The sequence below is a fragment of the Pogoniulus pusillus genome, chromosome Z (genome assembly GCF_015220805.1).
Source record: "Pogoniulus pusillus isolate bPogPus1 chromosome Z, bPogPus1.pri, whole genome shotgun sequence".
NCBI lineage: Eukaryota > Metazoa > Chordata > Aves > Piciformes > Lybiidae > Pogoniulus > Pogoniulus pusillus.
The window spans coordinates 70,708,011-70,735,230 of NC_087309.1; the positions used below are offsets into that span (position 1 = coordinate 70,708,011).

The 27,220-nt window shown below is 39.2% G+C and overlaps 1 protein-coding gene across 4 annotated transcripts in view; it reads right to left on the reverse strand.

Moving 5' to 3' along the window:
• Positions 1–332: 332 nt before the first annotated feature.
• Positions 333–27,220, reverse strand: part of LOC135173636 (guanine nucleotide-binding protein G(q) subunit alpha) — a 126,744-nt gene continuing 99,856 nt past the window's right edge. For all 4 annotated transcript variants that reach the window (XM_064140682.1, XM_064140684.1, XM_064140683.1 and 1 more), the window contains 2 exons: positions 11,024–11,177; positions 333–8,160 (listed from right to left, as the gene is read on the reverse strand). In XM_064140682.1, coding sequence (XP_063996752.1) covers positions 7,970–8,160; positions 11,024–11,177 — 345 coding nt within the window. In that variant the 3' untranslated portion in view covers positions 333–7,969. The remainder of the gene's footprint in view (positions 8,161–11,023; positions 11,178–27,220) is intronic.

The window sequence follows — 27,220 nt, forward strand, 5'->3', positions numbered from 1 at the left end:
TTATCTGGTCTTTTGCCTTTTACTTGCACTTAGGCTGCTTAATGTAGATAAAAGCAGTGCAGTTCTAAAGCACTTGAAAAAGGGAATAATGGATTTTACATGGAAATAAATTTTTAAGTGAAGTCAGCTCTTATCTGCAACTCTGTTGGTTCTTCTAAGCCACGATGAGAAAAGTACCAATTAAGATAATGACACAAAACATTGTCCTGCTTTTCTGAAATCAGCATTTAAAGCAAACCAAGTATTTGACAGTGTGTAGTAACAATTTGATTAATCTCTAGCATACAGTAATCACACTTTTGTGCAGTTAATTGTTAAGAGACTCCAGATACTTCATCTTCAGATACATGGAATTTTATTTGTAGGGTGTGAGTCCTCTTTATAATAAATGTATAAAAGTGCAATATCCAAGATATTTGCTGCATGCAAGTTGTCTTTTTCTGTTAGTATCTTATAAAGTAATCTTATGCAATAACTTGTCTCAGCGAGAATACAAGGTAATTTATTGTTAAACTAATGCATATCGTGTCAGTTTTGTTTGTTGCATTAATCACCTTATACAAGACTGCATGGGGGGGGGGAAGCATATATTCAGGAGTATCTTGGCAAACAGTTCTCTATTAATGCAAATGACATATTAGAATGGGTATTTTGGCTCAGTTTGGCTCACACTAGCCTGCTATACTCTTCAGTTGAGACTGTATTACAACTAAGTGTGTTACAGTTTTTGATTATACTGGCATATCCAATTAGTTGAGACTAACTGGATATGCCAATATAATTAATTCTGTCATGGTTACCAGAACCAAATCTGATATGTCAAGCAGTCTTCTTCTTATGGAATCACAGAATCAACCAGGTTAGAAGAGACTTCCAAGATCATCCAGTTCAACCTATCACCCAGGCCTATCCAGTCAACTAGATCATGGCACTAAGTGCCTCATCCAGTCTTTTCTTGAATACCTGCAGGGACAGTGACTCCTTCACCTCCTTGGGCAGCCCATTCTAATGGCAAATCACTCTCTCTGTGAAGAAATTCCACCTAGTATCCAGCCTATACCTCCCCCCAGCACAACTTAAGACTGTGCCCCCTTGCTCTGTTGCTGGTTGCCTGGGAGAAGAGACCAACTCTCTCCTGGTTACAGCCTCCCTTCAGGGAAACAGGATAAAGATAAAAAAAACAAACCAAAACAAAAAATCCAACCAAAACAACAACTGAACCACCACCAAGTAAAAACCCAAACAAAAAGTCCCAACAAACAACAAAAAACCCAGAACAGATAAACCCAAAACCCAAAGCCAACATAACAAGATGTCAGGAACACAAAAGGGGTAGTCTTCAGCTGTATTATACTTCATCAATTGTTCAGTTTTAGTAGACCAATTTACATTTAATTCACAAGGATCAGAAAGTATTCCAGTGTGTACACACAGAAAGCAGTACCATAAAAATACTTTCTTTAGATGTCAGGAAGCAATTAATTGGTGTGATAGATAAGTATGAATGGAGAAGGGAAAAGTGCTTTGGAAAAAGACAGAGTAAACCTTCAATGGCATTTAAAACATTTTAAGAAAGAAAACTTCTTTATTTTTTTTTCCTCCCATGGGAGAGAAGTCTTCTATTTTGCCATCCCCACCACCAAATTGTCAGCTTTAGTCTATGTTTTGGGTTAATCCATATTTACACGAAGTCGTCATTCTTAAAGAGGAGCAGAAAAGAGTTTCACATGTCCTATCATTTTTTTTTTCCAGGACAAAGCAATGAAGACCTTTCAAAGACAGAAGAGCAATGCTTCCAAGTCAGAATAGCAAATAGTCCATGAAGTGCATAAAATGAAAATTTTAGATACTACAAGCTGCTCAGGATTAGTTTTTGACAGCAAGGAGAGTAATTCCCTTTCCCCCTAACCTCTGTGCCTTTGGCAACACTATTTTACCTCTTTCCACTTAGTCATCTTAGCACTTGTCTGAACAGCAGATTTGCTAAATCAGCTGGAACCCTTGAAAATTAGACTACTAAACCAGTCAAAGGTGACTGGGTTTATTCACCTAATTTATTGGCTGGCAAAGTGGTAGGGCTGATGTGAAGAGGGAGAACTCCACGCAGCTGAGAACTAGGGACTGAGGAGGTCTTGGAGGGTAGTTCCTTTCGTTAGCAATGAGCTATGTGAGGAGGACAGCTGCTTTGATACCAGCTGCTGATGCCAGATGTGCTCCTGAGGAGCTGGCCACCGTGTGTTTTGTGCAATCTACAAATACTCTGGAGCTCCTAGATGTTTTGGATAGTATTTTATAAAGCAGTTGGCAACTAGGTGATGTGATTGTAGTATGTAAGGTTTTGTCACAACTATGCACAATTTATCACACAGATACAGTTTCTACATCTATTTCACGCACCTAAATATCACCACTTACATGGTATTTTTGTGGACATTATCTTCACTGAGACATAAAGACAAAATAAATCCTTCCCCACTGACCCTTCTCTTCCTTACAGTCTGTAAGAAAGAAAAATCAGTTAACTATTCACTCAAGCTGTTGCTTAGGTGAACTTTTTTGACTCCAAGAATCTTAGGTAAACTGCTGTGATCATACAGTAGAAAACACACTCATTTCTGCAACTGGCCTAAAATTCTATTTCTTCACTAATAAGGATCTGACATCCACTGACTGTTGGTCAGGTATGAGCCAAACTCCTGGAAAGCAACACATGGGCATCCTTCCATTATTCCTATCATCACAAAGGTGAACAAGACAAATCAAAGACATATCCTGCTCTTGCAATACTACTGCAGTCAGACAGAATAGATGCTGAAGAAATTCACCTGTCTACAAATTCTGAACATTTTCTATTGTTGAGATATAGACTGTGGTTTCTTCTCCCCATGCTTCTGAGTTCCCACTGTAGCACAAGCCAAGAAAGCCCTTTAGTAATACTGTCAGGTGACTGTCTCTTTGTAACAAACCTTTTATGTTTTGAACATTCTGGCTGTAAATGTTAGTATTTAGACAATAATGACAGAGCACATATAATTTAAAAGTAATAATGGAATAACAGATCTATCTGTCACTTATCACAGAAAGAAGCATTCTGTGAAAACAGTAAGCCCAAAAGGATTTTTCAGAAAGGCTACATTTCAAGGAATGAAGATACTGTAGTACCGGGTTATAGTCAAAATTGTATTTTTAACCAGCAACGTTTTAGAGGGGCAGCAACTGTACAACATTAAAAAAAAAAAAGAAGCTGTCCCTCAAACACCACACAATACATGCATTTGACACTCTAAGAACAGCAAATAAGATTTTTATTTTTGAACACTGTGAGTTTAAAAGTGTGTCAGACACACCCTCTCAAAAGAAAATTCAAATATTGGTCAAATAAGAATTTCCTGCAGCATGGTAAATAAGGAATCCAACAACAGACTTAAACTGTACTTTGATATAAAAAAATCAAACCAATAGAATTACAGCAAGATTCATTTGGTTGACTTATTTTTTACACTATCTTAAAAATCCCCTTCTATTATTTTTTTTTCCCTGCAGTATGGCTACTGTGAAAAAGCTTGAGTGGAACTGTAGAGTAAAATCCATTAAACTAGCTAAATAGTGACCCTCAATGTAGTCTTCACTACCTAGAAATGTTTCTGATTGATAAAACTCTTAAATGTTATAGGTAATCAAAAGCAAAAAAAAGAGGAAGTGTCAGTAGCTCCTCTTCTCAAAACTAACCACGTTTTTGCAAAACCTCTACTAAGCTAACAAACTGGACAGGGACAGATGGGTTTAGTTGTTTGATGCGTATTAGACTTTAGAATTTATGGTCTATGTCAAACGAGGGACTGTATTTACAAAAGTGTGTACTTCTAAAATACTGTGTTAATTACCTACACCAGAGAATTTTATTTCCTAACTTACAATGGTCTCTCCAAAACATATTCACTTTACTGGTCTCTTAGCTAGAGGTAGGTAATTTGTAGGTTTTGTTAATATGCAGTGCACACTTCATCACTTCACTAATGCAATGGTCTGCAGGATAACCATGCACAGAGCTCCAAGAACAGCAGCACATATAATAAATTAATTGGCTAAATTTATTCTTCTTCATGTGGGGTAACATGTCTTTGTTTTCTCCTAGTATTTCACTCTTTTGTGAAGCACGTGTAATAAGGAAAGGATCATGAGGTTGAGTGATCTGAAAGTCTTCTGCACCTCACAACCAAAAGCTGGGGGGTCTAGCAATGATTTTATATGCAGCCCTTTTTCCCTCCATTTAGAGTTTTTGCAAATGTAGTCAATTCTGACTGATAACCAGCATAGAAGTCTCTTTTCCACTCTCAAACTTAAAAAAAAGTGATTCACAATCATGTGGCAGTATGATTAAAAATTACAGTCCATACACCTTGACAATCAAGAGAGTCTGAATTACAAAAAGTAAACTGCCCTTATAGCTGCATCATCCTGCATATGTTAAGGACAGCGCCAGTTAGATTTGTGAAAAAGGCAAGTTTAAGGTTTCTGTAAAACATGTATTACAGCTTTCTTGTGCTAGTGAATATTTAGAATACATGGATTCCCAAGACATTTTCCCTCCCTCCTCCCCCACGTATGACATTCAAAGAAATCACATTGTTTTGGCAAAGTTAAAAAGGATTCTGTCTTGATGTTTTTGCCTTCGGCTTCATATTAGAGGCACAAGCTTCTGGACTTAAGCACTGTAAGGCATAGTAGAAACCACCAGTTAAAACAACAGCACCACCACCACAATGGAGTATACTGCAGGCAGGAACAGCTGTGTCACATGAAAAGGAAATGTTTTTGTAAACTGTCACACCGCAATGCTGTGTCAGGTGATTCATGTAAAGCTTGCCTTGGCATGCTGATTATTTTTTCCCCAGAACATGCTCAAATTACCTAAAATACCAGAAGTAGCCCAGTGATACGTACTCTTGAAAACTTTTGCTATCACTATATATCTGTAAAGCATGAATAAACTGGTTTTGTTTTTACACAAAACTCAGAACCACATTTCCTTCTCTCTCATCTCAAACCCCATAAGAAAACAAACCAAACCAAAAACACCCAACCCAAACCTTTGTTAGGCAGCACTGTCTGGGTTTTCTTCCTTTTTTTTTTTTTCCTCTTTTTTGTTACAGTTCCTTTTATTACAATGAATCCAGCACAGAAAATGTATTCCCAGGGTAAAGGAAGGGATATTTGTCAACACTGGAACTGAGAAAACAGCAGCTCTGATGCATTTACACCAAGTTTAGGACCAATTTTGTTATGCTGTGTGCAAGAGCTACTGCTCTGATCCCCTATTCAGAAAGTCAGTGTTGCTTTTTATAACCTAGATCTACCTGCTTTAGTTTTATTAAATAGAAAACCTTAATTCCTTAAAATCATTAACAATAGTGACTTTTTGCTTGTTGTTGCTATATACTTAAGATTTCTGCAGCTTCTGAGAGACTGTTTCATCAATTTGATGTTCTGTTATTTTTCCATGATATTTTCAGGGCAATAGTATATGCTGATTAGTAAATATGTACAGTGGTTTGAAATATCTCTAAATTTACTTTTATAATAAAGCCTATCAGAAAAGTAACCTAAAGTGAATCTGTCAAAAATAAATTAAATTTACATTTAAAAGCTTGTGTTCCAATCTAGACACAATGGCATAAGTGTTTCCAGTAAGACCTGCTTAAAGCCCTGACAAGATTTAAGCATTAATTTGAACGTGCATGGCCTCTACCTGGGTGTCTCTAATTTACTTCTACTCAGGAATGTGCAAATGATTTTATACAGCACGATGCTAGTACCGCTCTGTACTATAGTAATTTTTTTTCTTTTGTAAATAAAAAAACAACAACAGATCCCTAGTCAGAAATAAACTGACAAATTTTACATTCTTCTCTCTTAAAAAAGTAAATAACATTATTTAAAATGTGAATTAGCTATAAGACATACAATTACATAGATACATATCAATACAGCACATTCAATTTGCCAAAAATTAATGATTACAAAGCCAGTATGGATGCTGCCATATATATATATGTGTGTGTATATATATATATAGATAGATATGTATGTATGTACAATGATTATAGCACTCATAATTGCACTATACCTACAACCAGTTTTAAATTACAAGGTGTTTCAAGAGGGAGTGAAAAATAGCAACTGTTATTATTGTTGTTTTGGAGTTGGGAGGGTTAAGGATGAAAAACGTCTCATTAGTATTTATTGTTAACTTTGGTAATCAACTAACAAGCCATTCTTTTTTCCATCTCCCATCTGCTGTTTATAAGGCAGTAATTTCTGTGTGACATACTCTATATTGCTATTTGATATTGCAGATAATCGATCCAATCATGTCTCAACTCTTGAGTTTTCTAGAGCTTGCTATCCATCATGGACCCAATCAAAAATGACCTTTCAACTTAAGCTGCAGAATAAAGGCCCATCAATGTGCGCTGCATTTCTGTTGTTAAAAAAATTGCACATTTAAATTTCAAGCAAAATTTTCCTCACTGTTTCACCTTGCTGAAGTGTTCCGAGAGAGGCTGTTCTGAATGAAAGCCTAACAGATGTCTGAGAATCAGTTAGCTAACAAGCAACCTTGTAAAGAAAGGCTCCTAAAGGTCATCCTCCATAAACAATTTTCTTGCTTTACAACTAAAAGTGCCTTGGTATTACAGAAAACAATCTCATGCCATATCTGACATAAGGAGAGATTTAAGCTGTCTTTACATCAGTAGACCACAGGCATGTGCATGGTGCACCTCACAGCTTACTCACTCACACTGTTGGTTATGACATTAGAAAATAGAACACTTTCTTAAAAAGGGAACACATAGGCTGAAACTCTGTTTTTTTATCATTTGGCAGTTGACTCAGTCAGTCAGTTCCCAACCAATCAGTTTGGCATTTCAATCAGTATCTTCTGTTTCAAGAGCACTGTTTTTACAAAAAAGCCAGATTTGGCAACAATAATTTTATACAATAAAAATAATTCTTCTACTGTGGAAAAAGAACACTTAAAAAAGCTCTAACTTAAGGAAAAAAGCACACACAACTGAAAAAAACACCCCCACTGTTTCAGGCTGTAGCCACTGGGGAAAATGTAGTGTCTATGACATTTCTATTTGGCATTCGTGAATAAAAGAGAGAAAAACATGGCACATGGCAATTAAAAACAGATTCTAACATATTACACATACATCCCACATTGTGTCTTAACTATTTCATTTCTGTCTTCTGTGCTCCTTCCCCAAACTGTGAAAATATGGTTAATATCCTTAGACATCTGTAACTCTACTTTCAATTCCAATATTCTAGTCTCAAAAGTGGAGACAGAATGAAGATACCCATAGCAAGAATTTAAAAATCACAGTATCAACACTTTTGATCATTCAGAGAAAGTACATACTGTAAAATTACAATGACTGATGACTTAAACTGTGATGATAGCATTTCCCTGACCAAAACACTCAACAGAATATATTTCACCCAGGAATGCAACTGGGGAATTAAAAAAAAAAAAAAAAAAAAAAAAGAGAGAGAAAAGGAAAAAAAGCAAAAAAAAGCAAGCCACTGTACCTTGTAAAAGGTATGACGGGAAGAAGGGAGAGAGAAAAGGGTCAGGGAGAGGAAACCAGCTTGGTTTTGCTTCAACAGCGAAAACCTGCTATCCTGTGTAAATGCAAGACTGAGAATTTAAAACACATTGAGTCACAAGGTTTTGCCTAAAAAAATGAGGAAATGTGCTGTGAACGTACTTCAGCATCTTTTGTTTTTCCTCAGTATATTTTAAATAAAATCATAATATTAACTACAAACTCTGTGGACATTCACAGAGTCCAGGCCAGCAATAAATTAGTATTATGCAAATTGTTTTCACAGATAATACAGTCCCTCTTGTGTATCTTCAATCCCGTGAAGTTGGTTTTGGAGGGCCTCTTAGGCACAGTCAGACCAGGTTGTACTCTTTCAGGTTTAACTGTAGGATCGTGTCCTTGACAGCAGCAAAGACGAAGCGGATGTTCTCTGTGTCTGTAGCGCATGTGAAGTGGGAGTAGATAATTTTGTCACTGTCAGGATTTAGGTCCACGAACATCTTCAGGATAAATTCTCGTGCCGCCTGTGCATCTCGTTGTGGTCCTGATAATTAAGAAGAGAATGATACTTTTCTAAAGGTAGATTCAGTATTTGAACTTCTTTAAGAGAAACTACAAAAGGCTCAGTTGGGGAATTTTTTACTAACCAATAGTATCCTATATTTGCTGCTTTCTTCCTAGTAGGAACAACGGAAAATAAAGATGGAAGGTAATTTTAGCAGGACAAGAGGTCAAAGATATCATGGCAAAGCTGCTCTTTCCTTGCTGACTATTCTCTTTCTTTGGTACGATAATGTTTAAAGCAGGTATTTATAACTGCATGGAATGAAAGAGCATCTAATACATCTTTGACAATGTTAATAGAATTCATGAATGCTCATTCTACATCTACTATATTTAAATTATACTTAGGTTAATTTATCATTGCAATATTTACTTGTTCTATGAGGATTTTACCAGAGAGTCAATTATGTTATATCATGAACTGGTCTGACACTGTCATCAACAGAACTCCACTTATGTAGTGACAGTAAAATACCTGTGCAGCTGTTTGATTGCAGAATGCTTGTGTTCTAACACATCTCTTGTTATCTAATGCAAGATAATGGCTCTACCAGATCTAAATTAAGGTTGTAATCCTCAGGAAAGAGAGTAACCAAACCACACGTTCAGCTTTACAGAAAACCAAAGGTAATGAATTCCAGCCTGATATAGTGAGGATTCATTTATGTTCACAGATGAAAGAATGATGCAGAATCAAGAACACTAACTACAAGGTGTTGAATGCTTTTCCATTACTCCAGTGCTGTTTCCAAAGAACATTATTCCTTTGCTTTCCTATTTATAGAACACATTTCTACAGAAAATGCATGTTTTCTGTGTTGCCTCCTCCTCCCTTCATTAGTTGTGTCATTGCATGACAACATAATTGAGTGTTCAACTGTTACATGTAGCTCTGTGCTTCAGTAGTTAAGAAATCTGCCCTTCAGGAGTTAGCACATGCTCACATATTTTTCAACAACTGCAGAATAAGCCTTATTTTTAATACTTCAAGTTTACAACTGCTAACATTTCAAATCTGGATAACTCTGTACAATTTAGGCAAAGAATGCATAGAAGAGAGATCACGTAACAGTCTGGTGTGCAGTAAACTCTTGTGGAGGAGGAGCGAGACTCTGCAATGTATGGGTGTCTGCACGTGAGCACGGATGTGCACAGACATATTTGGGTGACACACTGCCTGAGACAGAGCGTAAACTCCATGGAGCAGGACAGAAGATTGCTCAGCACTTCTACAGCTTCTAAAACACAAGAGGCTCTGGCCTTTGGCTTGGTCACCCAGACTCTATGGAAATGGCAACCACGGTAAATCTCACACTACCACAAATAAATGTGCAGTGTTTGTGAGGAAAATTGTTGAGATTTTAAAATACCATGATTTCTTCACAGTAAACTGCTTATTGTTTAAACTACTTAGATTGTCAGGGAGTTTCATGTAGCTAAACACAGTGCTCCTTCAAAATCTGCTGCACTGTTCACAGCCATACCCAGGCTTACCTAATGACACCTTTCCTGACAATCACTTTTGTATTTTTAACTGCAGGTCAAGTATGGAAAACTGAAGTCAGAAAGCTCTTTGTTCCAGTCTGCAAGTCAGTCCTCTAGCGCTAGCCATGCAAGGATGGCTCCAAGACTTCCAGGTCTTGACTCCAGTAGCCCTATCAGTCCATTTTTTCAGCCTCATCAATGGCAAAAGGACAGAAGAAACAGAGTTTCTCTGAAATGAACGGTTGAGGTTTTTTCTGTTCTTTTTGGATAAGCATTTAAAACAGTCTTTATTGTTAACTAATTGGTGACAACAGAGCTGGCTCTCTTATCTTCTCAAGATGTCACCAAGGGAACTGTCAAACAAACTTGAAAGAATGAGTGTATTTCTGCTCAACTGCCAGTCCTCTTCTGCACAGCATTATGAAACTAAACTTACACTGACTCATAAATAATACGGTCTAATACTGCACCCTGTTCACTTTCTTCCTTCCTCTTAAACAGGTAACAAAATGCACATTTTTCCTATTATTACTTCCTGTACTTGAACATGAGAGATCTGATCTTTTATTCACCTTTCAAATATGCTATTCACTCCCTGGTGGAACAAGTTTGGGCTTTTTTTTGAAGTAGGAGCATTTAGTTTTTTAGAATTCTTATTATATGGTTTTGATTTTCCTCTGTTACCAAGACCTCCACATATTTACCTCAAAATAATTAGTTTTTTACCTCCAGAAAACCTGCTGAAAGTACAGTTTTAGTAGAAACAGCTGTACAATCTTCAAATTGTTTTTTAATGGATAAGAACATTAAGCTTAATATAAATAATGTAAAATTAAAGGGGGAAAAAAGGTACACTAAAATAATAGGAGTGATACTGTTTTGTATGAGCGCCATAGAGAACTTAGGACACTTCCTCTCAAATGAATCATAGAATCATAGAATCAACCAGGTTGGAAGAGACCTCCAAGATCATCCAGTCCAACCTATCACCCAGACCTATCCAGTCAACTAGACCATGACACTATGATGAGTCTCACAGAAGACCAAACCTCAAAAACTCGGGATGGCAATGTGTAAATGTGATAAACATATTTTTATTTATTCTTAGCTTTTATATTTACACTTAAATCCTTGCCCCAACTTATGAAAAAGGACATAATAAGTCTAATTTGAAAATATTCATCTACAAATCAACAGTTTCCTGCGACAGGTTCTGCCATCCAACTCATGGTTACTTCAGCATAAAAAAGAGCAAAATGTATCAGAGGAACTATCTGCCTACCATTTGGACATGGGTATTACAATTTGGCATGACTGCAATGTAAACAGATCATAAGCTCTGAAGTTACGCTACTTACCATCATACTCTGGAAAATAATCAACTAGATGGGAGTACATAATTTTCTCCTCTAAGAGATCTTTCTTATTTAAGAACAGAATGACTGAAGAGTTCTGAAACCATGGATATGTGATAATTGTCCTAAACAGTGCTTTGCTTTCTTCCATTCGATTCTGAAACAAAAAAGAGGGCAAAATTTTGATGGTTGTGAAAATAATAGATAATTAAAAACAAGAATTCATGCAAATCACTTTATTTGCTAAATGCATCATCTGTTTCACGTTTTGCCTTCCTACCACCTTTCTACTAATACGCAAGGTTTAAGTAACTAAATTATAATCAGGGAGTTAACTAAATGTGCAGGCATTTTCCTTTTGTAAATTTAGCTGCTCAGTCATAAGCATAGAAAAAGTCCACCACTGGGCAACTGACCTGTCAGATGCAATGTGAAGGAAGTCTTAACAAAGCGAAGAATCCAGCCTAGTTATAATGATAAGCAACTGCAGTCAGCTTATGCTGCAGTAGCTGACAAATACCCAACACAAGTTCTAAAGATAACATTAAGATAATTAATTTCTCATGCTATTAACGCATGAAGAACCCAATACTTCAGCAAAATTCTAGCTAAAATACACATGTACTTCTCAATGCTTCTCTTCTGCTTATCATTAGGTTTAAGACCAGATCCAGATGCTCTGCTAGAAAAGGAGGAGGAAAGTATTATCACACACTCTTCCACTTCTAAGTAGCTTTTCCAAAGACCCACTCTCTACATTTTCATCACTAAGGCGTTGAGACCCTGATATTCAGAGGAATTTTGCCTTTATGTCACCATAAAATACTCTATCAAATTTCTGACAGTAATTTATAGTGTAGATCAGTCTTTGTACTGCTCCTACCCAATACACATTCAAGGTCTGGCTATCTGAATGGCTTCTGAGTAAGGGCTAGGTCTACCAGTGGTAAAACCACTGCAACTGGATAACTGCAGCTGCTATTACAACCTAAGAGGACACAGAGAGCATGACTATGTACACACACATCAGCAGGGATGCTGCTGCACTGCGGATACCATTAAGGACCAGCATAAACGAGTAACAAAATGACTCTTGATTTAAATGCAAGCAGCTATTAAGTGTCAACAGTGGCTGTCACACATTTTTCACTGATAGACAATTTGGGGGATGGGAACCCCGCCAAGCTGGGCACAAGAGACAGTGCCACTCTTGATTTAGAGGAGTCTGTTGTGCCTATGCCTGTGCTGTGAAAAGCTAACAAATCATGCAAAAAGTCCAGGTCCAAACCAGAGAGGGACTCCCCTGTAGCGAGTGGAGAAGAGAATTCGGGTGAGGGGGACACTATGGGACAAAAAAAGCATGCTGCCAGTGACTAAACTCCACATTTCAGACACCAAGGGTGGCAAGCGCGGCGCTGTCACCACTATTAATAAGCTTTATCAAGTCACTCAGCCGAGTGACTTGCAAATCAAATACGCACGGGAGCGAGGTGACTCGGTGACAGAATGCATCTGTAGAGTCTCCTGAGCTGGCAGAGATAAAGTCTTCTTAGACTCCAAAGAAGCAGCGGGGGACTGGGGGGACAATGTGTTCCTGACTCACGAACCCGAGGGTTCCTGTGGCCTGACTGCGCGGATAGCTTACTGGGGGAGCAGCTTCTGTCTGGCTTACAGAGGGGAGCTGACGGAGTTAGAAGTCACCAGCTCTTCTGAGTTAGTTACAGCACTCAATAAACTTGACTGTGTGCAAGCAATCTATGATAAGGGAAAATATGATGGTCCCTTAAGGGTCCTAGTTGACCCAGAGAGACTTCAGCCTCTCATGAGGGGTTGTCAGCAAGTTTGCAGGTCTGAGCATCAGCAAACATAGAAACAATTGAAAGGGTGACTGCGGGATCAAAACATGCACAGCAGCACGTCACAACACAGGCTGAACTCTTAATGGACTTAAACGCTCACAGGCTCCAGTTTGGGTTTGGCTCTCACAGACACTCTGGGGTGAGACATTCTAGTGGGTCCTGCACAGACAAAGCTGCAGCATGCACGAATGTCCGACAGGTAAAAGATTGTCCTGGTGGCACAGGTTCACCAAATCCCCAAATTTCCCCTCCCTGAAGACGTAGGGGGAGAGACCAAAACAAACGAGGTGACAGGACACGTCAATCCAGACAGCTGCAATCCCCGAGAAGCGGGTGGTACAGGCAGGTGCTATCTCTAGGAATATCCAGAATCACCTTAAAGCAGCTGGCAAAATGGCAGCTAAAAGACTTGGTGCTGTGCGTCTACACCGATCCAGGAATCTGCCTGATAAAGCCAAGCAGCCTCGGTCACAAAGTCATGGCACGCCCAGAACCAGCAGCTGCCCAAGGTGGATTCTGCCGCTCCCCCAGCCTTGTTAAATATTGTTGGGGCTACTGCTAAGTGTTGTTTAACATTGTTAGTAATTGGTATTACATATGGGAAGGCTAACCTATATACATAGAACACACAGCTTACTGAATTGCAGGGGGTTATTACCCATCACTGAATTTCTAGACAAAACTGCCCATTACCACCAGGGTGGAATGTTCCAGAGTACTCCAAATTCCTTTCTTCCTCCCCCCCTCAACCCCAAGTGTTTGAATGGGGAGGAGATGGCCTGAAACCTGTTTCCCCCGCCACGCCCTGCAGGCTTGAAGGAGAACAGCAGGAGGCACCTTTCTGCATGTGTGCTGACCCGCGTGGGAGCCCGTGCTACAGTTGGGCTGGTGGCTGGCTGGGTTTTCACACCCTGTATAAACAGGCAGATGGACACTTTGTCTAGAAAAGAATAAACAGAGCAAGGGAGAAGGCAAGGGGGTTCCTACCTTGAAGAGTTCCTGACAAGTCAGTTTCCTGCTATGACATAACTCCTGTTTTGGACTGTTCCCACTTTTGGATGGCTCCTACCTTGTTACATGGTTCTTGGTTTTACACCATCTCTGCTTTTGGGCAATTCTCTCCACTTTAGCACTATTCTGTGCAAACTTGCAAGCTTGGCAAGTCCTGGGGTCCTTTTGAGAGAGCTGCCATTCTGGACTGGGGAGACCCTAGCAGTTCGGCTTTCACCTGCTGCTGCTGAGGCAGCATCGCTTCCATGAATCCCTGTCTTGTGGCAGCCATGCCTCGAGACGTTCCTGAGTTTGGCAGCTCTGCCACTCACCTTGGGCTTCTGCCTCACTGATCCAGACTATTGGATATTGCTTACAGCATCAGAATCAGTCAAGCCTCAGTGAAATCCAGCAAGGGATCACTGCCAAATACTTATCTCACCTCTGTGAGTAAAAGCTCCTGTTCACTTAATTCTCCCTTAATTCTCTGCTCAGCCTGATTGATAGTGGGGTAAAGCTGTGTTTAGGGCTTAGCCTTTTACATTTCCTGACTTTCTAATCTCTAAATTTATCCATAACATCCTTCTGAAGAATTCTTGATCAAATTGGAATCTGTAAATAAACCTAAACTAGTTTTGTATATAGTTTGGAGGCAGGGTTTTCAGGAAAATAAAATAATTCCATTTTTATAGTTCCTGACTTGGCCACATTAATGCCCTGACTTCACAACAGAGGGATTTGTATTAAGGATGATGTACTGATATTTTGTTATGTTTTCTTTCAGAGGTGTACTCTGTAGATAGCTTGCAGGAATAGAAATACGGCCTAGAGATTTTGAAGTAGCTTTTATAAGCTTCAGCAGATAAAGCAATGTAAGTTCTGAGTTTACCATCTTCAGAATTATATATTCTGCCCTCACTATTTCACTTTAAAATTATTTAAGGATTAAATAAAAAATAGAAAACTTTTTTCTGACTAATCAATCTCTGCTTAATCTTCTGCACTCTTTCATCTCCGATTATCTGATTTCTAAGAACAAATCACCTTTTATGGATGTCATGGCAGATATTTTTGCTCCAGAATTAATGTATCCAACTGCTTACTATTCTCAATAATTTATCATAAAGAGGTTTTCTATTCCTCATGTTAGCTCATACCATGGCATGGTCACCAATTTCCTTTACTGAACATACATGCATCAATATTGCCATGATATTTTTAGTCAGTATAACTACATTGTACTAGTTCGAAGTTAGCTAGAATGTTTTGGTGAGAAGAACTAGATTACAGTCTGTGAAAGGGAAACAATGGTGATGTCTACTTCACTCATAGGCTTGTTGAGAGGTATAAGAGCAAGAATCCAAACATAGATAAGGGAGCTGCTCTCTGTCCAGGCTTTGAGATGGATTTCTCTCTTTAGCCTAACCTGATTAATCCACTTGCTTCCTAACCCCCCTGGCTGACCCTTCATTCTTCCTTAGGCACAAGGAAACATCTGGGGTAAGGTAGAGAGGTAGGAGAAGGTGGAAGGGCAGTTAGGAGTCTTGGGGACTCAGGTTTCTGGGAAGGGTGTTGTGTTTCTGTATTACCTTTTACCTTGCATATTTCTGTATATAACTGTGTATATTGAGGTCTCTTCCAACCTTGGTGATACTGTGATACTGTGACACTGTGATATTGTAAATACCTGCTTGTATATTGTGCTATGCTGTAAATAAAAGTTTCATTCAATTTCCAGAGCTGGCTGAATCTAGTCTGGGTGATTTACAAAGTGTGCGCGTGTGTGGGCGGGTAACACCCAAACCACCACACTACATGCTTGGTAAGACAAAATTGTTGGGTTATGCACTGTTCTGAAAATACTTCAACAGGATGCACTTTTCCTTATGTAATGGACTGTTCCCTATTACAGTATTTTTGATGGAAATAAGGATAGGATTACAAGTATAGGAAAGGGCCACCATTGTGGCCTTCTATCAGATGCAATGTGAAGAAAGTTTGCCAAATCAAGCAAGACTGTGGCTCTTTGAAAAGAGTACAGGAACAGTGGGGAGCTGGCAGTATTATACAGTTTACTCAAGCACTTGATCTGATTTTCTAAGCTACCTCTAGCTCACTAAGTTGCTTCCAGAAAAGCTTTATTTCAGCTTCGATGGAAATAAACTTGTGAATAACTAATGAGCAAGCTGGAGCTTGCTCATGGTTTTCTTAGATGACAGCCATTCTCAGCAGTGATGCCAACCTTGACAGCCAACAGCAGCAACAGACTGTAGTGGCCTCCCTGGCTTTGCAGACATTTGGCACAAAAAAAAAATAAGCAGCAGGATCACTGTTTTTACCCTTCCCCAAGATCTGATGGCTTGGGCAACTTCCCTGCTCTACTTATGCCTGCATTCACTTGCAGACTGCAGAGACATACTGATATTGCCAGCCATCACTCCATTTTTCTCATGGTAATATATAAATGCCAACACAAAATTCTCCTTTCTTCCAACAACCTCACACAGTCACCAGTACAACATAAAAATATGGTTATGAATAGAATACTATCATGAAGTAACAAAATACAGCAGACAAATCCCATAAAGGAATAGAATTCTTGTAGCTATAAACAGATCACGTATACAGTCTAGGACAACATTATTCCAATTTCTTATTAAACACTGTACTGATTTACAAACTATAGAACTGTCCTGTTTTATGACTAGAAACCCAGGAGTTAATGTTTCAGAAGTTGAGTATCACATAAATGGACTATATAATCTTACCTGACAAAGACTTTGTGCATGTGAATGCTTTTTTCTGCAGAAGTGTATATTAATTAAGAATGTACTCAGCTCTCTAAATAGGACTCCTATAAATTAAAAGCGTTGTCTGGCTGCACAGAAAACTCTACCTTGTATTCCTTAGCTAGAAATTTACTAAGAGCTGCCACATTAAAGGTGGCAAAATACAGAAGAAACCTGGAAGTGTAAGGCAATTCCTCCACTATATAAAAAAGTAAATACAGAATCAAAAGTGGATATGCTTCACATTCTGGCCACTAGTATGAAGTATGATCTTGCACCTATACTACTGTAACTAGCCATCTAAGAAAAAAAATGAAACAGTTGTACAAATATTCTGATGAGTAATTCAAATGCAGCAAGTGACAACTCCAAATACAGCTGAGGAATTCCTCTGTTTTCTACACTGATCTTGACTCTTTCTGCAAACTAGTCTGACAAATAAAGCTGCTGATACATGACTGGGAAGATAGCTCTGTAGGTGAAAATTGTGTTTTTAAATCACCTGGGAGATGAACTTCTACCTCTCCAACAATTTAAATTTGCAACATGGCATTCACAAATATACAGCAATATTTAGGGTACCCAGCAGAGGGACAGATGAGAAAACACGGTTTGTATGTTTGTTGCTATATTCAATGTCTAATAATGTTTAACCATCATATAGAAACCTAACAGCATGACACCTGAAATCCATCACTGACACGTTCAAACACACAAAAGTAGAAAAACACTGTCTTAAAAAGCGGCTGTTAAAAGTAATTCTGATGGAATAACATGAATGTCAGAATAACCATTTTCCCATTAATACCTACATTATTTTTGAGGGAAATGGAGGAAAACATTTTTAAGTCATTGGAAAAAGCCCTTTCCTGGACAGTTTTGACACTGGCTATTGAAAAGGATAAGTAGTAGTTGTTTTTGATAGCAGTTGCTGCCAACAGCAACATTTACCAGCATCAATTCTGGTAGCCTTTGTAAATGGGGGTCACAATCTCCTACTTCCATTACGAATCATCCAATTCAACAAAAGAGAGAGGTTTTGCCTCTTACACAATACCTCCCAGTTCTAATACTTCACATTCAAAAGGTTCTTGATGCACAAGTAGAAAATACGTATGTGCATGTGTGAACAGATACAAAAAGGTACAGTACATACATCAACAAGGTTTGACACATGTAGTTGATGTATTATTTTCTCTAGTTTCCAAACAAGAGGTTCTAGAGTTTGTACTTCTACGGAAATAGCACTGCTAAATGGTTATGAAGACCATTTAAGAGTTTTTTAATTCTATCTGGGAGTTCTTATTATCCCTCTGCCCTGTCGTCAGTTGTTCTGGATTGCTAATTGCTGAAGCTGATTTAGTAAGATAACTTAAGTATTATGTTTATTCACAATATAAAGAAAGAAAGCACTCTGATCTCAGCTTCATTCTTTCAGCCTTCATGCTAAACTATGTAGGACTAGTCTGTGAGTAAGGAACAGAAAGTGCTGGAAGAGATGTGGCAGCATGCCCAGATCTGAACAGCAAGATAGTTCTGATGAAAAAACGAAGTATGTGCTTAAGATAATTGTCTCCATAAAGAAAGTATTATGAACTCTGTGGCCTCATACTATTTCTTATTTTTGTCCCACTTTAAAACAAAGTTCATCTGGAACACTGTACTGATCTGTCAGCTATTAACAGACTGCACTGAGGAGCACGAGAGTTTCCACCTGGGTCTTGGATACTCATCTGTTTTGCAGATGTGTTTGTCCATATTAATAACATGAACACATACACCTGCACATACATGCCTTTATACACACACAAATGAGTTCACAGTAAAAATATCTATTCTGGGCTCCATATAATCATTTTCATGTAATTTTAATACATTAGACTTAAACTGCAGTATTTTTTAACAAACAAAGCAATGCTGATCCTTTTTGTGTGGGACAACCTAAGAACAGTAAAATTTTCCATCAAAGAACTGCTACCCTTTGTAGAGTGCTTTTATTCTGTACTTGAGGCACAGAAAGCCACCATGTGAAGTTCCTTCAACTTGCAGCTGTGGGTAAGGCACTGAAGCCTTAGTTTTCTAAATATTGTGTTTTGCCTTCATACAAATGTTACTTCTGGTAAAATTACATGACAGATATTCAGTGTAAATTAAGTACTGAAAAGGTAACTACATCAATTCAGATACCTACCATCAAATAAAGGAGGAGTCTTCAGAGTTTTAAAGAGGCTATGGTAAAACCTTACATCATGACCACATAGAGGCTACTCAAAAAACAAACATGAAAGTCTCTTTTAGCTGATCAAACTATGATACTTCCACTCATAATCACAAACAAATTTATGCTGGAATGAACTTGTGGAAGTCACTTGGTCCAACTCCTTGCTTCCAGCAGGGCTACCTTTGTTATCAGAGAAGCTGCTCATGGCCATGTGCAGACAAGCTTTGAACATCTCCAGAATGAAGATCCTACCCCTTTAAGCAACAATTTCTACTTCACTCACTCTTATGTAGCTATCATTCTTCAGCCCTAATTATTTAAGAACATCAAGCCATAAAAGCTTTACTGAGAACCAGGATATCTGCACATCATTCAGTCACCAGACAATGATCCTCTAGTAGTCATGTTTTGGACAAAGCATTTTGTAGCAACAAATTTCTTCCCAGTTTATTTAACTCCCCTGTGCACCCGTTACTAGTTCCATGTCCCTTCTTTTCTTCTACTTCATCTGCTCCACTTGTCTGAGTACCCATTGAATTCCTCAAGGTTTATGCAACAGAATCATAGAATCATCCAGGCTGGAAAAGACTACTGGGATCATCAAGTCCAACCATTAAGTTCTACAAAGTTCACCCCTAAACCATATCCCCAGACACCATCTTTAAACGACCTTTAAACACATCTAGGGATGGTGACTTTTGGAAACGCTAATTGAGTTACTTCCCAGATTTGCTGGTTCTGTTCACATCTTAAAGATTTTGTGCTTTCCGACTACTAGCATAATGCAAATGTCTGCTACTGGCAAATGAACCTGCTATTCCACACTTACAAAGCTTAGAGACTTGACAAAAGGTTACAGCTACGCTTGGTTCCCGTAACAGCCACTGTTTTGCAAGTTTAAAAACTCAGAACAAATCTGTAAGACAGTAAGATGCTAAGCACAGTATGAGAGAGCACCAAGCTGCAGCAGCAGAATTCTCAACAGCCTTCATGTAAGCCTGGCTGCTACACCACTATACACCACCCAGCAGCAATGGAGCAAGTTCAAGCACATTTCTAGGGAACTCCTGTTCAAAGTGCAAAGAATGGGAACAGATGCAAAAATATTTGTTGGAATGTTTTAAAAATGGCCACTCAAACAGTCACAAAGATGAAATCTCATTATCGTATCAGGATAGATTATTCAAGTCCTTAAATCAGGTGAGCCATTTATTTCCACTTGGTAAGGAAGTCTGAAAGTCTGAAAGTCAGTGGACAGATGAACACAAGGCAAAAGCAAGAAACCAGGAAAATTATTACATCACTTTTGTAGATGGCCTCTTGAGCAATATGGCATTTGCCAAGATGGCAGAAAATACAGATGCTAGACTACAGTTTAACATGTTTTCTTCCATTAACTAAGAAGCAGGGTCATAAGTAAAATTTCAGCCCTGGACTGTAAGAATAACTCTGCCCTCTTCAAAACTCTATTTACAAGTATACAATGTGCTAGGTCTCCAGAAGAAAGGGTGGCCCAAGAGAGATGGTTAATATTCAAACATTACCTACTCCAAGATCAAGAAAAATGTGTTCCCATGGAAAAAAAAACAAAACAAAAAAAAACCCCAAACCAAACAAGCAAGGGAGGCAGAAGACCTGCACGGATAAGCAAGGAACTCTTGGAAAAAGATAAAAAAGAGAAAAAGGAAGTTCACAATACGTGGAGAAAATGTCTGGTCAATTGGAAGGATTATAGAATTATTGCCAGAGAACACAGAGATGCAACAAGAAGGGCTAAGGCCCTCTTGGAACTGAGTCTTACCGGGGTGGGGGAGGAAAACAAGAAGAGTTTTTTCAAATACATCAATGCCAAAAGGAAGAGCAGAGAAAAGGTGGGCCCACTACCGAACGATGTGAGACATATGGCAACAGAGGATGCAGAGATAGCAGAGCTGCTGAATGCCTTCTTTGCCTCAGTCTTTACTCCTAAGACCAGCCCTCAGGAACCCCAGTCTCTGGAACCAAGGGAACACAACTGGAGGAAAGAGGACACTCCACTGGTCAGTCAGAATCGGGTTAGAGATCTCTTGTACCAACTGAAGACACACAAATCCATGGGCTCTGATGGGGTGCACCCATGAGTTGTGAGAGAGCTGGCTGATGCTGTTGCTGAGTCTCTCTCCATCATCTTTGAGTAATCATAGAGAACAGGAGAGATGTCTGATGACTGGAAGAAAGCAAATGTCACTCCAGTCTTCAAGAAAGGCAAGAAGGAAGACCCAGGCAACTACAGACCAGTCAGCCTCACCTCCATCCCTGGAAGGATGATGGATCTGCTGATTATGGAGGTCATCTCTAACCACATGGAAGAAAAGAGGTTCATCGGGAGTAGCAACATAGATTTACCAATGGGAGATCTTGCTTGACTTATCTGGTAAGCTTCTGTGAAACCATGACCAAACAGATAGACAGAAGAAGAGCAGAGGATGCCATGTTCCCCAGGGATCAGTTTTGTTCAGCATCTTTATTAATGACCCGTATGAAGGCATCGAGTGGCAAGTCTGTTGATGATAGAAAAATGGGGCGGGGGGGGGGGGGTGGGGTAACACTTGTCAGGCTGTCCTGCCATCCAACATGATCTGGATAGGCTGGAGAGCTGGGTGAAGGCAGAGTCTAACAGAGAATCACAAGGAAAACTGGGGGACTTGAGCATCTCCACTATGGAGAGAGACAGAGATATCTGGGGCTGTTTAGTCTGGAGAAGAGAAGACTGAGAGGAGATCTCATAAATATCTTGTAAGTATCTGAGCGGTGGGTGTCAAGTAGATGAGGCCAATCTCTTTTTGGTGGTGCACAGTAATAAGACAAGGAACAATGGATACAAACTTGAACAAAGAAGGTTTCTCCTCAACATGAGGAGAAACTTTACAGTGGGGATGATGAAGCCTTGGAACAGGCTGCCCAAGAAAGGCAGTGGAGTCTCCTTCTATGGACACTTTCAAAATCCAGCTGGAGGCATTCTGTGTAGACCACCCTGGCTGATCCTGCTTTGGCAGGACTCAATCTCTGGAGGTCCCTTCTAACCTCTAACTTTCTGTGATTGTGTGTGTGAATGGAGGGCGTGAAGGAAGTAATGGCAATATAAGAAACATCTTGAAACCATGTGCCTAGGATTTCTTAAGACAAGGAATCAATTCTATTACTATTCTAAAAACTTAGAATCCAGAAGCCATTTCAGTCTGCTTTCTACAATGTTTCTACCAAGAACTGCATTATGGAATCACAAATACACGAATTATAGGGAGGTGGTAATCCCTACAAAACTTCAATGCAGGTTGGGTGACAACTCTGACGATTAAAGGGAAGGAAATACAAGTTTAAGAGAAAGTCAGTTACACATTATGTTAAAACTAACAATTTTGGCTGCAGCTAACAAAATAATTTTAAGCTAAGAAAAAGGCTTAAAGAAATCCAAACAAAACAAAGGCTTTTTAAAAAAAGGCCATAACTCTACTTGACAAGAACTTCCCCCTTTTCAGATTAAGAAGAACCAATAGCGGTTCTTAAAAAAAAAATCTCTCATAGGGATTGCACAGGATATACAGGATACATAAATTAGTTAGACCTGAAAAGTAAAAACAGTTCTATTTGCTTTGTTATTCAAGATCATAAAAAGCCCAGCAATCAAACCACCTATGACATGAAAGTTTCTGAAGTTATAGTAATGTTACTATTTTAACGAAGGAAGAGACACTTCAAGAAACTGCTTAATAACTGAAATTAAAACAAATATTGTTTTTCTAAGGCACAGAAGTGCTTATGTAAGACATCTGTATGCATACAGGACAGATAATGTGTATTTATAATGCTGCCCATCACTGTAATTCCTCACTTGAAAGTCAAATCTGTAAATATTAGCAACATTTATCTCTCATTCTGTGAAAACTTGACATTTCTCTGATATTCTTTAAACAAACAAACAAATTACATCAGGGCTGATCAAAATTACTTAAACTGGCAATGGATATTCAAAAATACCAAGTTAGGAGTTAGTTCCAAAAATCATCTATTCCCAATGAATACTTCATGCTGCCCAATGCCTCTACATCTCTGCTGCCTCTGATGATACCTCAGGAAAATTAGCCTTTCCTTTTTTTATCCTCTTGAAAATGTCCAACTTTTACTTGGGCTGTTAATCCATTAATTTAGCTGAACTAAGGAAACTGGAGCAGGTATTTTCTGTTTTGCCTCTGCAAACACTGAGAAAGACAGACTTCTGTCTATAAAAATCACCCATTTTTGTAACTGCCACAGGTCTATAAAAGCTATTATGAAATCACAGATAACCTAAGCCTCTTACCATGCTATTTTGGAAGGAAAATATATATTAGCATTTATTCTCCCATTTCCAAGTACTTTAAAAGCACTGCAAAGATAATGAAATTTAATTACAAAAACATATTTTACAGATGTAATATGATGTCTCTAGTCCTTACCTAACTGTAACTGGTTATTTGTACTCATAAATCTGGTCTCATTTTTTTATTAATTTCATTGAGACCACTAAATACTTTTATTTTTGGAAGAGTTACCTGTGGCACGTTTAAATGTGACATATCCTGGATTATAGAATCATAGAATCAACCAGGTTGGAAGAGACCTCCAAGATCATCCAGTTCAACCTAGCACCCAGCCCTAGCCAGTCAACAGGGCCATGGCACTAAGTGCCTCATCCAGTCTTTTCTTCAACACCTCCAGGGACGGTGCCTCCACCACCTCCCTGGGCAGGCCATTCCAATGGGAAATCACTCTCTCTGGGAGGAAGTTCCTCCTAACATCCAGCCTACACTTCTCCCAGCACAACTTGAGATGAGACTGTGTCCCCTTGTTCTGTTGCTGGTTGCCTGGGAGAAGAGACCAACCCCCACCTGGCTACATCCTCCCTTCAGGTAGTTGTAGACAGCAGTGAGGTCTCCAGGCTGAACAACCCCAGCTCCCTCAGCCTCTCCTCATAGGGTTTGTGTTCCAAGCCTCTCACCAGCTTTGTTGCCCTTCTCTGGACACGTTCCAGTATCTCAACATCTGTCTTGAACTGAGTAGCCCAGAACTGGACACAGACTTCCAGCCAGTTTTTGACCCATATCAGAGTGAATCTGTCCAAGCCATGAGCTGCCAGCATTGCCAGCCACTTGGCAGACAAAGTGTCAAAGGCTTTGCTGAAGTCCAGGTAGACTACATCCACAGCCTGCCCCACATTCACCAGGTGGGTAATCTGATCATAAAAGGAGATCAGGTTGGTCAGGCAGGACCTGCCCTTCCTAAACTCATGCTGGCTGGGCCTGATCCCTTGGCCATCCTGTAGGTGCTTTGTGATGGCACTCAAGATGACCTGTTCCATCACCTTGCCTGGCACTGAGGTCAGGCTGACAGGTCTGTAGTTTTCTGGCTCCTCCTTCCAGCCCTTCTTGTGGATGGGTATCACATTGGCCAGCTTCCAGTCTTCAGGAACCTCTCCAGTGACAGAGCCAGGGCTGTGACAAATGATGGAGAGTGGCTTGGCCAGCTCATCTGCCAGCTCTCTCAGCACCCTAGGATGGATCCCATCTGGTCCCACGGACTTGTGAGGATCCAAGTGGCTCAGCAGGTCCCTTACTTCTTCCTCCTGGATTACGGGGGGACTATACTGGACCCTGACTCCATCCACCACTTCAGGAGTCCAGTTGTCCTGGAGACAACCTGTCCCACTACTGAAGATTGAAGCAAAGAAGGTGTTAAGCACCTCTACCTTTTCCTCATCCTTTGTCACTATATTCCCCTCTCTATCTAATAAGGACTGGAGGTTGTCCTTGGCCCTTCTCTTCCCATTAATGTATTTATAGAAACATTTTTTCTTTTCCTTAACAGCGGTGGCCAGCCTAAGTTCTAAATGGGCTTTTGTCTCTCTGAATTATTATATTTTAACTAGGAGAAAAAAAGAAAAGTTGATTTAAAAAATGTCTAAGTTCTAAATTGTGCTTTTAAAGTATTTTTTTTAAATCAAATTGCCAATTTCTCCTGATTTGCTGGTGTAATACAGAGCAAAAGCAGGATCTAAAAGACATAAAACATCACAAATTAGCAGAGAGATGATACCTCCTTTTTTTAATCTCAATTTTAATTCTGTCAGACTTTTCTGAAAAAGTCAAGCATCTGATAATTTAACTTACAACAGTTTCTGTCACATTTTATCAGGCAGAGGAATGACTTACTTAATTTACAGTACTATAAAAGTAATTAGACTATTATGTCCTCCGGATGAAATTCTGTCCTCATTTCCACCAATCAATCCAGGTAGACTTACTCTTTTATTAAGGGTAGAATTTGGAACAGTTTGCTATCTCTCCTTTTACATGTATTTAAAGAAGAGAAAGACATTTCAGAACCGGACATATATAAGCCTATCTCAGAATTTTCAGATTAGACTGCCTGTGCCAGTTTTTCTCACACAAAAATCACATGCTTAGTTATGTACCACCTAGACACATAACCAAGAGAGGAGACATGACTTTGTTTCTGAGTAATGCCTGTTAGAGTGCTTTTCTTCAGCACTGAAGTCTCCTGTCTTCTAGCTGCAGATCTTTGTCACGTGAGTGCAATTTCAGAGCTGTATCATCGAAGGGATGTCCTGTATGGGACTTTGAACGGGCAGTTTGAACACTTGTTTTCTGTGTATAATGCCCCTGCTTACAGAGTAGTTAAAATATATTCCTCAGAACTTCTAATACTTAACTCCTCAGAGGGCATGAAGACAGCTGTTCCCAGCTCAATCCCACAAATAACTAGTAAGAAAAAGCCCAAGAGAATCACTAGCAAAGACTATCAACTCAGTATAGCCTCTTTTGATTTATAATCCCAATCTTGAATAAGCTAAACAAGGCAAGAAATGGATTTACAAATGAGTCTAACAGGCATCAAATTTTGAAATGTTGGAGCTTAAACCAGTTTTGTAACGATGAATCATAGAATGGTTGGAACCTCAAAGATCATCCAGTTCCAACCCCTCACCTTAAGTAGGGACACCTCCCACTAGAATGGGTTACTCAAAGCCTCATCGAACCTGGCCTTGAACACCTCCAGGGAGGGAGCATCTACAACCTCCCTAGGCAATCTGTTCCAGTGTGTCACCATCCTCACTATAAAGAACCCTTTTCTAACATGTAGTTTGAACCTTCCCTCTTCCAGTTCAAACCAACTACTCCACGTCCTGTCATTATAAGACCTTGTAAATAATCCCTCCTCAGCCTTCCTGTAGGCCCCCTTCAGATACTGGAAAGCCACTATAAGGTGGCCTCTCCTCGAAGCCTTCTCTTCTCCAGGCTGAAGAGGAGAGGTGCTGCAGCCCTCTGATCATCTTCATGGCCCTCCTCTGGACTCACTCCGACAGCTTGATGTCCTTCTTGTGTTGGGGGCTCCAGATTGCACACAGTACTCCAGTTGGGGTCAAATAATCACACATGCAGTGGATGGCAAGTAATAATTCTTACAGATTTATGTTTTGTCATGAAAATGAGATTAATGAAAAAATATATTTAATTAAAAGAATACCACAGATGAACAAAAAGCAGTTTTTACTGTATAATGTACTGTGAGGAAGAACAACTTCAGGCAATAACATGCAGTGTACTAATTAGAAGAAGAAAGTAGGCCATCTTACAGAAATCCTAGTGTTAAATCAGGCCATGAAAGCAATGCAAAGGGAGTAGCAGAACACTTCAAGTTGTTGAATCAGATCTAATTTCACAAAGAGGCACACGGGTCAAGTAAAGATTAGATTCTATCATTGTATTAAATCAGTAACATACATATGAAGAAAGTAGGGCATTTACACACACTGTGCCTTTGCTGCTGAATTTTTAATACTGTTGCATGATTTGAAGATAAGTGTGACAAGTACCACATCCTCCAAGTTAAATTTCTGTCTTCCCTGCTGAGCCTGCTACAACCCAGTGAAGAATAAAAATATTTTGGGGGGTAAATTTCTTAATTCAAGATGTCAACTAAAACATGTAAAAAAGCTTTTTGTATTTCTGCCACATCCCCCACATTTGAACAAAATGTTGTTTGTTTTATGTGGAATAAATGAATCCATTCTTCTCTCACATGTTCTGGAACTGCAATCTTTAGAGACACAGGGGAGTGAAAAGGTAGGGAAGCACACAGTACTCTGGTATAACAATAAAACCTAGATAGACAGGCTACAGCTTGTTGAAAGCTAAAATTCAGCTATACAGATAGGTGTTTCACTGGATCTATCTAGCCCATAGCTAGAGTAATACATGTGTAAGGATGCAAAGTGCTACTAGTGTATGTATTTATGACTTGA